Source organism: Mchenga conophoros, linkage group LG20 (assembly GCF_057382185.1).
Source record: "Mchenga conophoros isolate Kocher_MC1m ecotype Shallow Benthic linkage group LG20, M_conophoros_male_GT1.1, whole genome shotgun sequence".
Lineage (NCBI taxonomy): Eukaryota > Metazoa > Chordata > Actinopteri > Cichliformes > Cichlidae > Mchenga > Mchenga conophoros.
Genome location: NC_140545.1, coordinates 19,919,127 through 19,931,899, shown reverse-complemented (window position 1 = coordinate 19,931,899; position 12,773 = coordinate 19,919,127). Strand labels below are relative to the sequence as shown.

Here is a 12,773-nt window from a genome sequence, read left to right as displayed (position 1 = left end):
CTGGATTTGGATAATCTCACACAACTGTGGGGTGTGCAGTGCACCCACACCACTGCTGCATCCTGCACTGAATTCTGCTACTGCAAAATATCCACAGCACTCACCGGATATTCTGCTGGGAGCGTTTTCTCTGACCTGAAAGAATCACACGCAGAAAATATTGCAGATCATCACAGTCAGACCTGCTGCATGGGCCTGAACCATAACCAACATTTGTTTGTTTGTTTGTTTGTTTTTTTGCATCTATTATTTTCTCTCTTTCTGATCTGTTTGTTAAACTTGTTAAATAAATATGGAGACATTATTATTTTGTTGTGTTTATTTTAAATTATATGTTGGGATAGTTTTATTTGTTTCTTCACTTTTATTGAAATATTCTACTTTTTACTTTCCAAGCTTTTGTTGTTGTTATTGAAAGTGTGTCTATTTTAAAGCGGCTGTAATGTCGCAATTTACTTAATATTCCCATACATTAAGTCTATCTGTCTATATATAAAAATAGATAAGTAAGAAACTGTACCTGGGGGCCTGTGCTGTCAGCCTCATCATGAAAAACTAGGCGACTGTATGTCAAAAATACATCGTCTGCAAAGTGAAACACATTCTTTCTAATGGCCACCAGGGGGCGACTCATGTATTAAAAAAATAAATAAATGACTCCTCACTTGATCTATGATCTCGGCTGTTGCTTAGTTTGAGTTTATTAATTCTTTCCCGTGTTTAAGGTTCTGTGAATGTTCATCTTGTAAAAAGTGGTGTCCATTAGAGTCCAAATGGGAAATAAAGCGGCTGTGCTAGATGGCAGGACTACGTCAGCCCTCGTCATCACCTCTGATTTCAAAGAACCAAAACGGTGACAGCCAAAACGCCAAAATTTAGGCAGAAGGAGGAAAAAGAGATTACTTGATAAAAAAAAAAATCTGCTGGCTGAGACCTGCAGGGATATCCACTTTGATGAGCTGTTGCGAATAATAGAGCTGCTGAAAGTAACTTTAACTACTAAATGTTAAAAGGTAAAAAATAGATTAATGAATAAATGAAATCAACATAAAAAAAAACTGCAGTTCCTGTAGTGGCCACTTGAGGCTGGTTTCAACCTTCAAACAGACCCATGGTAAAACGAAATAAACCAGTTTACAGCCTGGTATCAAAGCGTCTACACAGTTCTATTACTGAGTTTATAACAAATAAAGTAAGGTAACTGTTTTTATATCTCCTGCATTTGACTTGCCTTAAACGTAAAGTTTGCTTAGTGAGTGCTGCGGACAGTTTTATCAGCCTGCTCAGCGTCACTTCTACTAACCTAAATCCCTGAACTGGACTTGTTTACCATCTTTGTGGTGTTGATGCCTTTATATGTCAAATAATCTGGCCTCCTCTATTATTTATTTTCCCCAAAGCCATTCCAAGAAGTCTGTGCTCCAGTTTGGTGAGTTAAGCTGGATTTTTTTTTTCTTTTTTTATGCTGTTTAGTGTTTATTAGCAGGCATCTGCGTCTCTGTTTTGCATCCCTACAGTTTATAGCTGTTTAATTACTAACCAAGCTGATAACGGCGCACTCCACCTTCTTCCCCAAATGTGTCTCATTCGAGTTTTAAAAAAACAACATAACGTTGGCCGAAGTACTAAAACTGAGGCTTCAAAGCTGGGCTTCAGAAACCAAAGGATCCCACAGTGGCTGTAGCTCTCTTTTATATACAGTTTTTGGTGAGAGCACTGAGCTAAAAGTGCATTTCCTGCTTCATGAAGGCCCCTTCTCGGGGCTTCCCTGCGTCAATGAGTTGGGTTTTTCTTAGTCAACAGAGAGTTAAACATTCACCTCTAACCACAGCCTGCTCTCAGTGTGTGTTTAAGCGCAGTATATATGTCTACCGGGCAGAGCTGAAGCATCTCTGAGGAGAACAGCTGTTGAGCAGAGCTGTAGATATTTGGTCTCTTCAGCAACATGCCGCTCTAAAGCGCAAAGGAGACATGTCAGCATCCCTAATCGGCAACAACACAGCAAAACTCTCACCCTCCTTCTTCGCCTTTCCTCCTTCCCTCCATCTTTGTAATCCCATAGGACTTTGCTCTCCCCAGTCACTGTACAACCAGCCCCCATCCCCTGCGCCTCCCCCTGTCCCGCACCAAACCGCTCTGTTGCTAGGAGACTGGAGGGGTTGAGTCGACTGCCCCCACCCCCGCTGGCAGTCGCGCGCACACATACACACGCGCACACACACACGCACACACCAACTGTAGCCGAGAGTCGCCGAGGGGAGAGAGGAGCAGTCCTGCACACAGGCAGGTCAGGAGGAGGAGGAAGAGAGGAGGAGGTGGGGGGAGGTTCAGGGGAAGCAGCTGGGTCACAAAGACAGGCCGCCAAAGATAGAAGAGATGTATCACACAAGAAATTAGCTCCATGGCCGACCAGATAAACACGAGTGGGACAGGCCGAAATCTGAAAATCAGAAATCTAATTAAAGTGAACCTGCAGGTTTCCAGCTCTGTGCAGCTTTGCATGATTCACAGTTTAAAATAAGCCTTATTCTCAGTCCGGGTCCTGGTGTCGCTGGGTTTAACCACTGCCTGAGACAATAGACTGTAGATAAAAGACAGATGTAGCTGCTGTGATGATCTCCACTGTTTTCTCTTCTCTCATGTTATCACTTTGGCAACCACCATGTTGTTTTTCTGAGCAAAAAGTGACCTTGCTTGGATAAAATGGTGGGGTGCTAATTCAACAGACTAATAAAATACAAAAAGAGACTTTGAGGATTGTATACACTGCACACTAAGTCATACTATTTGATTTATAATTTGATTAAAATGCTTCAAAAGGCGCCAAAGGCACAAAAAAGAGGTTCAGAGGTCCTATTTGGAGAGTAAACTTAGCTAAAACCTGTTAAAACAGCCAAACAGCCCCTATTTTTAAGGCTTACGACTCTCCAGCTGCCTGACTCTTTTCTTAAAAATAGGGATAACTATCCACAAAGTCCAAAATATTTTTCACCAGGCTGTAAACATGGTTTTAACATTGAAGTCTATGCATATTGACTCACTGTTGGAATTAAGCCTCAAGTGGCCACCAGAAGAATTGCAGCTTTTGCCTCTCCACTCCTTTTAAGTCATCTTTCTTCTAATTGGCTGCCCCTCTCAAGCAGAATATTACAGTGTAAACAGCAGGTGTGTTAAACCCGAGTGTTATAAGCTTTTAGGCTCACGGGATGGTTGCACATACACTGACCTCCTTATTTAAAACTCATTATTTAAAAAAGAAATCCACTTTAGCGACAGGCAAAAAAGGGAACTGCATAATAGGTCCCATTTAAAGTGAAATGCAACTTCTATTTTGCAGGATTGTTGCACAATTAGTAGCGTAAATTGATGGTGCAGGGATATGTGCTCAGGTGCTTTTATGTGTGTGTCTGTTTACATGTGTGTGTACCCAGAACACAGGGAGATGGCTGTGTCAACAGTACTCATGACTCAGATGATCTCAAGGCAGATGTGACAACAGGTCATCTTTTAAAGTCCCATCTCCCCTCTGTAAATCTATCAGCTGGCTAATGGGTACATAAATGGGCCAATCCTTGTTCCTCCTGCGCCTGTATGTGTGTCATGGGGACAACACCGCAAGACAAAGGTTTGTCATGGAAAAAAACTGGGATAAAAGAAACTCTTACCTCAACACTGTCCCCATTTTTATAATATAAAACGCCCCCCTCCCCTTCTATTTCTTTTCTTTTCACTATCATCCTCTCCTGTCTGCTTCATTTCATAAAGGCCCGTCATTAAATCCACATTAGGTGCACCGAGCTCAACCCCTCTGTCCGACGTCTCCGTGTGTGTGGGTGTGTGTGTGTCTCGGTGTGTGCTCGTCCCTCTCGGCTGCTCCCATGATGAACATTATTTGATAGAGTGTGTGACATCCCCAATATCCCACCGAGCCGGAGACACAGACGGTCCCTCTGGCCCCCAGCAGACTGGCACTGTTGACGTTTCAGTCACTGACTTAAAATGGTATGTAAATGACTCGCACATACATCATCACATCCCAGAGTCCATTTAACCGTTTTCAGGCTATTATCATGCTGTCCCAGTTCGTTAAACGTTGGCCTTGCAAAGGTATTAAAAATGACAGCAACGGTGTGGTAGGGAGATTATTGCCGTCTTTAAGGCTGTGTGTGTGCGCGGAGCACAACTCAGACTATCTCCCACACAGGGGGGAGGCCCCTGGGCCAGTTAAAAATGGTGTTAATTTCTCCTCCTATGGGAAAGCAAAGAACGGTCTCTCCATGGCAACAGAGAGGGTGCTGAAGGGAGGAAACACAGAGCATGCGATCAGCGACCCCCTCTTTGTACGAGCACACACGCTCGCGCACAGTATGGATTTTGTCACCCGTTTACAGTAAGTCACAGTAACGCAGCAAAGTCTGAGATAACCACATGAACAAATGCTGCCATAAATATACTCTTTATGGATCTTTAATTGACTCCTGTTTAACAAAGAAGACCCCAATGAGACACATCTCCAGCTTTGAGGGCAGTTTTTTTTGTTCAGCCCCTCTTAGGAGCAAAGCATGGGCTCGGAAGTTCAAATGCTCAGCTGCTAAAAGAAGAATCACCTCAGCTCCTGTTGTGTTATTTTATACATGCAGACGATCTGCGTTTCCTTGGCTATAACGGTACTAAATGGGAATCGAAACACTCAGCAGCAACGTCTCTTCCCAGAAATTATGACCCAGTGTGAAAGCCCTTTGACTATCTTGTACAACAGTTGACTTAAGCGGGTTTACAGCTGATGCATTCGTCATTTCTGGTTCACATTATGACACCATAACTATAATCTTCCTTTTTTTCCTTGTTATCTTTTCTAAACGTTCAAGCAATTTCCCTCTCCGTCATCTGATTGATATATCATAGAAATGCCTCCAGCCTGGTGCACAACAATCAAAATGTCACTAAAGTGCACCATGCCAGCAGTTGTGACGTCTCGTTTGGCGCTCCAACAGGAAAGAACAGTGACATGAAATGCTCGGAGGGTCGTCAGCTATTGCAGCTAATGCCTAGGCCTTCCTGGAGTGATAAAATCTGTCCCAGGATCTCTCTCCTGCTTCCACCTTCTACCAACCATCTTTGGTCTTTGTGTTTTGTTAGTTTATTCGCAATAAATCATTTTTTATTTACAAAAATCTCCTGTTCGGACTTCTTCCCTGTCTCTTAGTTTGAGCCAACAGTTTCATATAGGAACTATTTTCTTTCGAATTGCACCCACAAACAATAGGATGTTTGCAGCCAGCTAATGGGCATTCAATACACAGGGTGTCCTTGGACGTTTGTGTTCCGATTTAGTCATTTTTCAACATGCAGAGATGCATTTTACCCCAAACTTGGATCTTTTACTCAATGTAACCAAGCAGTTTCCAGTCTCTAAACATAACCTGTGAGTCAAAGTGAAAGTTAAAGGCTGTGAAAAACAGAACAACAATCACCAAGTAAAAAAAGGAAGAAGTGCAAAACAGAAAGGACCCGATAAGACAAGAAGCCCAGTCTCCTAATGACTTATGAGACTGCTCCCACCCTCCTATTGCAGACTTTGTGTGTCTCTTCTGCCAATATTTCCGTGGACACCTTGTTTTTAATAATAAGACCCAGGGTGACATGTGACAAAAATGCATTATATTACACCCAGGGATAAGAACATGTTGCACTTCCTGTCACAAGCAGGAGCCTGTTATCAGTGCGCAGTGATACGATTGGTGGGGATAGTTTAGTACAAAGAAAGTAGTCCCAAAGTGAAACTGCCCACCTCACAAAGGTTTGTTGATTTTTTTTTATTGTTTTTTTGATTTTTCTTAGTCACCAGGTTGTGATTTCTGAAAAGAGACATTGCTGTTGGTTTTATATATATATATTCAAACTGTTTGAACACCACAGAGCCATTTCCTTTCATTATATTCAAGACAAGGCAGACATCTATACTGTTCGATATCTCCAATACTGGGTAGATGACTCTAAAACATTCTAGATGGATAAATAACAAAACAGGCCAGAGGAAAAATAATGATATTTGATTTGGGGGTAAACAGCCACTTTAAAACCTTTAAAACAAATAAATAAATAAAAGGAACAGGGAAATCACTGTGCTCGGGTAATTTCTCTGCAGCTCTGATGAAGAACGAGATGTGAACAACTGCGTTGATTCTTGTTTGGGCTGCTGAGCCTTTTGCCATTTGAACCCACGAGCGTGAGCCCATGTGTTGCTCCTAATAGGCGCTGCCAGAGAAGGATGAAACAAAAAAGGCTGGACAAAAGCGCTGGAGACTCTCTATGCAAAAAATAGCATTAATGCAAATGCTGCTGAATAATAGGGCCAGTATTCTTTTGACTCTGTGGCCCATCCACAAAAGACGGGCTCTCAGGGGAAACGCGGACTAATTAATCAGATAATAATGATGATGTTCCTCATCCCATCTGACGTGGGCGAGGAGCAAACATTTAGTGCCCATTTTCCGAGACATGGATAAGGACTAACAATGTGGGGACGTCCCGAGACAAACCCTTATTTTAGGAAATAAAGCTTCATTCAGTTCTTCAGTCTGAAAACCTCTTTCTGTGGTAATCATGTCTTCCTTTGATCATGTGCTGTCACTTTGTGGCTGTAACTAATGTTTATTGTCATTGTCAGCTATTGATTGATGTGGGATTTTGTCAATAAAATGTCAGAAGATCTTGAAAGGGGCTCGAGGTTGTGTCCTTTTAAATTCTTTCTTTTATCAGCGCAAAGCTCGACATGAGTGGAATAAAGAACAAAAGCAGGAAATTCTCACATTTAAGAAGCCCAAAGCAGAAAGACAAAGACAAGTATTCAATTCTTTAAAAGAAAAGGTGAAAAGGCTGATTGACAGACAATAATCTGTAGCTTTATTGATCAGAAGTCAACTGCTTTGGACAAAAAAAAAGAAAGAAAGAACAATCCTGACTATGATGACGTTTCACTGTTTTCTGCTTGTTTAGATGCTGATTTCTGCTGATAGGCTCTTAGTTTTTACATCGTTTGTTTCTCTTTTGTCTATTAAACGGTTAAATGGGCTTAAATGAACACTTATTTTGTCTGGTTCACAGTCTGTGCCAGCATGTCCTGTGCGCACAGTTCGAGCCCCTTTCATGTGAAGTACTTCTGTGTGTCTCTGTGTGAGAGCATGTCCACCAAAGCCGTGAGACATGAACAGAGATATTTACAGCTTTCAGTAGGCATGGCAACAAAAAGCAACAGCTCGCAGTTTTTCAAAAATTTTCTTCAGTACAATGCTCATGTCAGCTGAAAGGAAATGCACAGGGCGATTAAGCCCCGTTTCTTCACTCAGGAAGAGGCTTGTGCTCATTTTGTGTAAAATTCTGTGGTGCATCTCTGTGTCTGTTTCTGGTCCTATCCCCCTCCTCCTCTGTAGCGTCCTCTAATCAGGACATAATGAGAGCTAAACGAGGTTGCATCTCCACACTGAGGGCTGCTGGATTCTCCGAGCAGTTGCAGGGCTCTGAGATGTGCAGAAAGAGGGCGAGACAACAGGAGCAGGAGGACAGAAAATAATTCTGTGTCCCGGCTTGAAAAGAGGCATCAGCGCTGAGTCTGTGCTACTGTGCCCTGTCTTTCTGTCCTGCCACACACTGAAGCCGCCTTGTATGCTTTGCTGACACACAGAAGAGACCTTCTCTGTCTGCACATCAGCCACCAACCATCCCTACCCCCACCCAGCCTCCCGTCATTTAGCCCCATGCCTGCTCCCACACAGAAACTTGGCACACCCTGGGAGCAGCTGCAGAGGGGCTTCCAGTGCTCGCGCTCCAGAGATACGTCCCCGGCCCTGCAGCCCTGCGAGCAGGCACTGACCATTGTGTGTGCGTGTTTGTACATGTGTATGCGTGTTCCTTTTCCAGTGGCACCGGACAGCCTATTTATAAAGCCCACGAAGACCAGCTGAATCAAAAATCGGGCTTTCTATAGCAGTCACATGCACATGAATTGGTTGATTTGTGGCTTCTGACTCATCATCAGAAGCAGCTTTTGTTGGCTGATGTTTTGTTTGTTGTTTAAATTTCCCAAGTGCAGCTGAGTCAGGGGGAGGTTTCCCCCTGCCTTCTGATATTAGCTACAAAAGTGTGCACACTCCTCTCCAGTAAACATTAAGGTACCCTGTTTTTAAAAAGAACCACACTTTTAAGGCCTTGTTCAGATTTTATTTCAGCTCATCTGCTTTTCACATGGATTTTTTTTTAAAGCTGATCAGGTTATATTGATCAATATATTAAACTGGTATCAACTAGAAATGGCCAAAAAAAAAAACAGACAAAAGCTCATCAACATCACATTTCAGGCACCATCTGCACCTGCGGAGTCAGATCACACCTGCCCTCCTGCTCAGGGGGGAAACACAATATTGAGCCGAGATTAGAGGAGTTTTGTAGTCTAAATCGTCCATTCACACAGGTAAAACACCTGTAGAGGGATCAGTGCTATTCAGCTAAAAGTCAAAGGACTCTGTCTCTGACTGGAGCCAGAATCTTCTCCGGTTTGTTCGCAGGAAATGTGTTTCTGCTCTTTGAGGTCCGGAGAGACTCTGTCCCAGCAGGCCGGGTGGGGGAGATTATTCCTGAAGGCGCTTATTTAAAATGGTGGTTGTCTCCGTGCTGGCACAGCAGGCCCAAACACCATACATAGACATGGGCGCGCGCGCGCGTGAGCACAGCCAGCGTGTTTGTTTTCCGCGTGCAGGAAAAGCTGCTGGGGCACTGGCTGACAGTTCATCATGCACATGTTTATCTGGCCAGTCCGACAAATAGGCCTAATAAAACTTAACCCTTGAAGCACCTGCAGCTTCACTGACCTGACTTCCATTTTACAAGCGAAACATCGCCACACATCATCCAGGAGAACGGAGAAGTGAAGTCTGAGTACTAACTGTGGGCGTATGTCGCTATCAGCCCAGAGCAGACGCTTTTGTTTCCGCCACAGCCCCTCACGTGGTCACCAATTACGCACCGCTTATACTCTCCGCTAAAATGTGGAAATTACCTGCAGTGAGTTTCTCTTGAAGATAATCTTAGACGAGCTTACAGAGCTTAACGTCGGATCGTAGACTACAGAATAAAATGCGGCAGAGGCGGGCTGTCCTGGGCTGCACAGGTGTTGCCAGAGCAACGAATGCCTGTTAGCCGATCCGCATCCTGCCCAGGACAATGAAAAGTGGGGACTAAACACTCGGGCTGTTTGCCACGCCGTGCCATTTCGTTACAATGCCCCCTCTTTCAGTACTTTAGAAGCCCATCTTTGCCCTCCCGAAGAAAGAAAAATCAGCCAGGTCGACGCACGGACACAGCGCGTGCTTCTTGGTTTAGATGGGACAGTGAGTGCGTGTGTCCTTTGATGAATCGCTGACAATGAAACCTGCTGAGTTTCTCGGCATGAAAAACGCTGAACGTGATCATCTTAAGTTTGGATTTAAAAAAAAGAAAGAAGAAGAAGCTTCTGCAGCTTCTCAGCTGGTAACACCAGAGCAACCTGACACAGACCCACCAACATGCCGCTGCATCCACGTGCGCGCGCACAGCATCACCATACCGGGCTACACGAGACCCGAACTGCAAGGTTCACGCAAAATGCTGTCAGTAAGTAAATTATCTCGTGCTTTGCACCCGGCAGCGCTGACAGGACTTAAACCTCGCTGGTGAGATGCTTTTGCTTGATAGCCTCGACTCCCTGTTTTTTTTTTTTTGTTTTTTTTTTCAAATGCGATTGCCAGGAGGCACCGGCGTTGCTATGGCAGCAAGGGATGACAGTAGGGCTGTTCTGGTTGGGATGTGGACAAAGTGAAGCTTCATCGGCAGGGATGAGGGCGAGACGGGACGACAAAACATTTCAAGTTGGCGTTTTATCCGTGTGACAGGTGCATGTGTGCACCCTGATATAATGATAACTTATAGGCGGCGACGGGACACCTCATGCTCATGTACACGCACGTTCCCTCTCTGTGCCACACACACATATGCACAAGCATGCACACGCACGCACACACACACACACACACACACACACACACACACACACACACACACACACACACACACACACACACATACACACTTTACCGTTGACTTGACCGGGACGTATAAAACGGGCTTCCCTGGAGCTCCTTTCTTGTTGTGCTCTCCCAAAACGTTGGTCCCGACCTGAAATCCTTTAGACTTCACCCAGAATTTGAATTTGGCGTTGATGTGGCTGTTGTCGACATAAACGCCATCCGACTCGTCGTTCTGCAACAGTGTCTGCATGATTTTGTTGTATTTTCGCCGGGTGACGGTCTTTGTTTTACCGGAGTCTCCATAAGTCCGGAGACACCAGTCCTGAAATTCACTGAACATCTCCGCCTCTAAAACGACCGGACTCCGGCTCCTTTTGGGTGCCTCCACGCACGCCTTTTTCGTTGCCATTGCTCCCCCTCTCCCTCTCTGTCTGAAACCGTTCAAACAGCCCAGGCTAATAAAGAACAGACTTGAACGGGTGGATGTCTTTCTCCTCTGGTCCCCGCTGTCCCGCGTCCAGGAGGCTCGGTTCAGGTTTGGGGACGCTACCTCTCTGTGGCTTCTCAGTCAAACTGACCCGGACAGCAGCACACCTGTTTGCAGAGGAGCAGTGCTGTCCCGAACCGCAGCAGTGAAAAATGTCACTTCCTCACATCATCCGCTGAGGAGCAGAAAGGGGGGCTGTCCTATGCTGAGCGGGTATCTCCCACCTGTGCGTAAAACGCTCCACACAAGGGTAGGCTATGAAAAAAAAGCCCACAGTCCTCGCTAAACAACAAAGAACACAGACAAAAGCGTGGAAACAAACGTCTCTCTCAGTTCCTATCGACCTACTTTCTAACAGACAACACTATTTTCGGATGCGGGTTGCTCAACCCCTCGAAAAAAGCGCAAAGATGCTCAGAGTGTACCCCTGTATGGCCATGCATCCGATCAACATGCGCCACCTGGGACTGTTTCTGCTCCTAACACCTGTTTGAATGGGATTAGCTTTTGCATTGTGGGCTTTTTCTACCACGTAAAGGGGGAAAAAACAACACACACTCAAATCTGCATTACACTGGTAATTTGCTGCAAAGCCTGCGGTTTACAAGTAGCTTTATGTTGCCCAGCCGCAGAGAAAATGTCCGATTTGGAGACACGGAGGATGGAAGAGGGTGGAGGCAGAAATCATTCTTTAAAAAAACACCGATGAAGGATTTTAAATAGGAAATACTTTACGCAGAGTGAGATTCCAATAATGTATAAAGTGCTTTTTTTTGTTCTTTTTTTTTTTTTTTTTAAATGGCCGTTAAATCTGAATAAAATATCAATGTATGTTTTGGAAGTCAGCTTAAGAACATTATTTATATTCACGATGAAATCTTCAAAAACAATAAAAAGAAAGAAAAATGTGTTCCGAACAAAGAATAATGAGATTATTTGTGACTTTTATGTTTAGTGACAGTGTTTGAACAACCCAGCTTGCGCGTGTCTACAGATGTTAGAGGAAAAACAGGCTCATTTAGGATCAGTGGTTTCCTCCTCGGTGCAGTTTTCTACCGTGTGTCGTGCTCTCTTTGTGTGTGTGTGTGTGTGTGTGTGTGTGTGTGTGTGTGTGTGTGTGTGTGTGTGTGCGCGCGCGCGCGCGCGCTTGTGTGTGACTCCTCCTGGCCTGTGCATTACAGGCCCATGCTGGCGGTGGTGACTGCTGCTGTTGCCATGACAGCAGCGCAGCAGTGTCTCCGGCCGTGCGGAGGGTGAGTGGGATGCCCCGTCCTCATCTTTCCATCCTGACTCAGACAACGGTGTGCTGCATGGGCCGAGAAGCCACACCACGACTGAATGACGAGAAGCTCGGATTGTCAGATACAGGGAAAGAAAGAAAAACGAGCTCACTCACATGTTGTGTGTGTGTGTGTGTGTGTGTGTGTGTGTGTGTGTGTGTGTGAATGCATGCGTGTTGAGTGACCGAGGCTTTCGCCAGCTTTCATTTCGTTTCATCATGTGGTCTCGTGCTGTGTCTTCTATCAGGACTGGCCTGCATGCAGGATACGCTCTGGGAGCTGCCCATCCATCCCTCAGGGGAGACGCCACGTCTCAACACAGGCTTTTATTTTGAAATGCTGAGTTTAGGACAGAAACATTCAGTTTGTTATTACTTAAAACTTGCACCCAGGGAGTAAATTGGTGTTCTCCGGGAGTGGAGGTTCTTATGTGCAACTTTCTGAGAAATTCTGCAGCACTTCTTCAGCACAGTTTTTTATATATATGTATATATATAGCACAGATTCATAGCAACAGTGGCTTGATTGTGCTTTATGTTGCAAAGGAAAGATCCATCAACATTAAAGGGTGTTGTGAGAGTGGACAAAGGAGTGAAGCCACTCTGTCCCCATCACAAGGAGTGCGTTTTGAGAAACTCCAGCAAAAAGTTTAATTTTTACTTCATCCTAATCAGAACTGAGAGAGTAAAATCTTTATAAATGATCTTATCAGCAGGCTGTGATGTTATTAAACCTGCTCGAAACAGACACAAAAGAAAAGAAGCATAGCAGAGGTATGCTTTTTTCAGTTACCAATGAACAGCTGGTATTGTACAGGTGAGTTTAATGTGGAAAACTATCTTACACCCCATTTTTATGCTGTTTCATGAGACTGCAACAGTCACTTTAATCTACCACAATCTGATTTTCTTTTTAAATTAATTATTCTGTCTATAAAATAGTTTT

The 12,773-nt window shown here is 44.4% G+C and overlaps 1 protein-coding gene across 2 annotated transcripts in view; it reads right to left on the bottom strand.

Moving 5' to 3' along the window:
• Nucleotides 1-10,915, bottom strand: part of nol4la (nucleolar protein 4-like a) — a 35,677-nt gene extending 24,762 nt beyond the window's left edge. Inside the window, exon 1 of one of the 2 annotated variants that reach the window (XM_085259075.1) lies at nucleotides 10,129-10,915. In XM_085259075.1, the coding sequence (XP_085115201.1) occupies nucleotides 10,129-10,470 (342 nt within the window). In that variant the 5' untranslated portion in view covers nucleotides 10,471-10,915. Of the gene's footprint in view, nucleotides 1-2,014; nucleotides 3,660-10,128 lie in introns of those variants that run through there. The other variant, XM_085259076.1, reaches the window with a different exon arrangement.
• Between the last annotated feature and the right edge of the window lie 1,858 nt (nucleotides 10,916-12,773).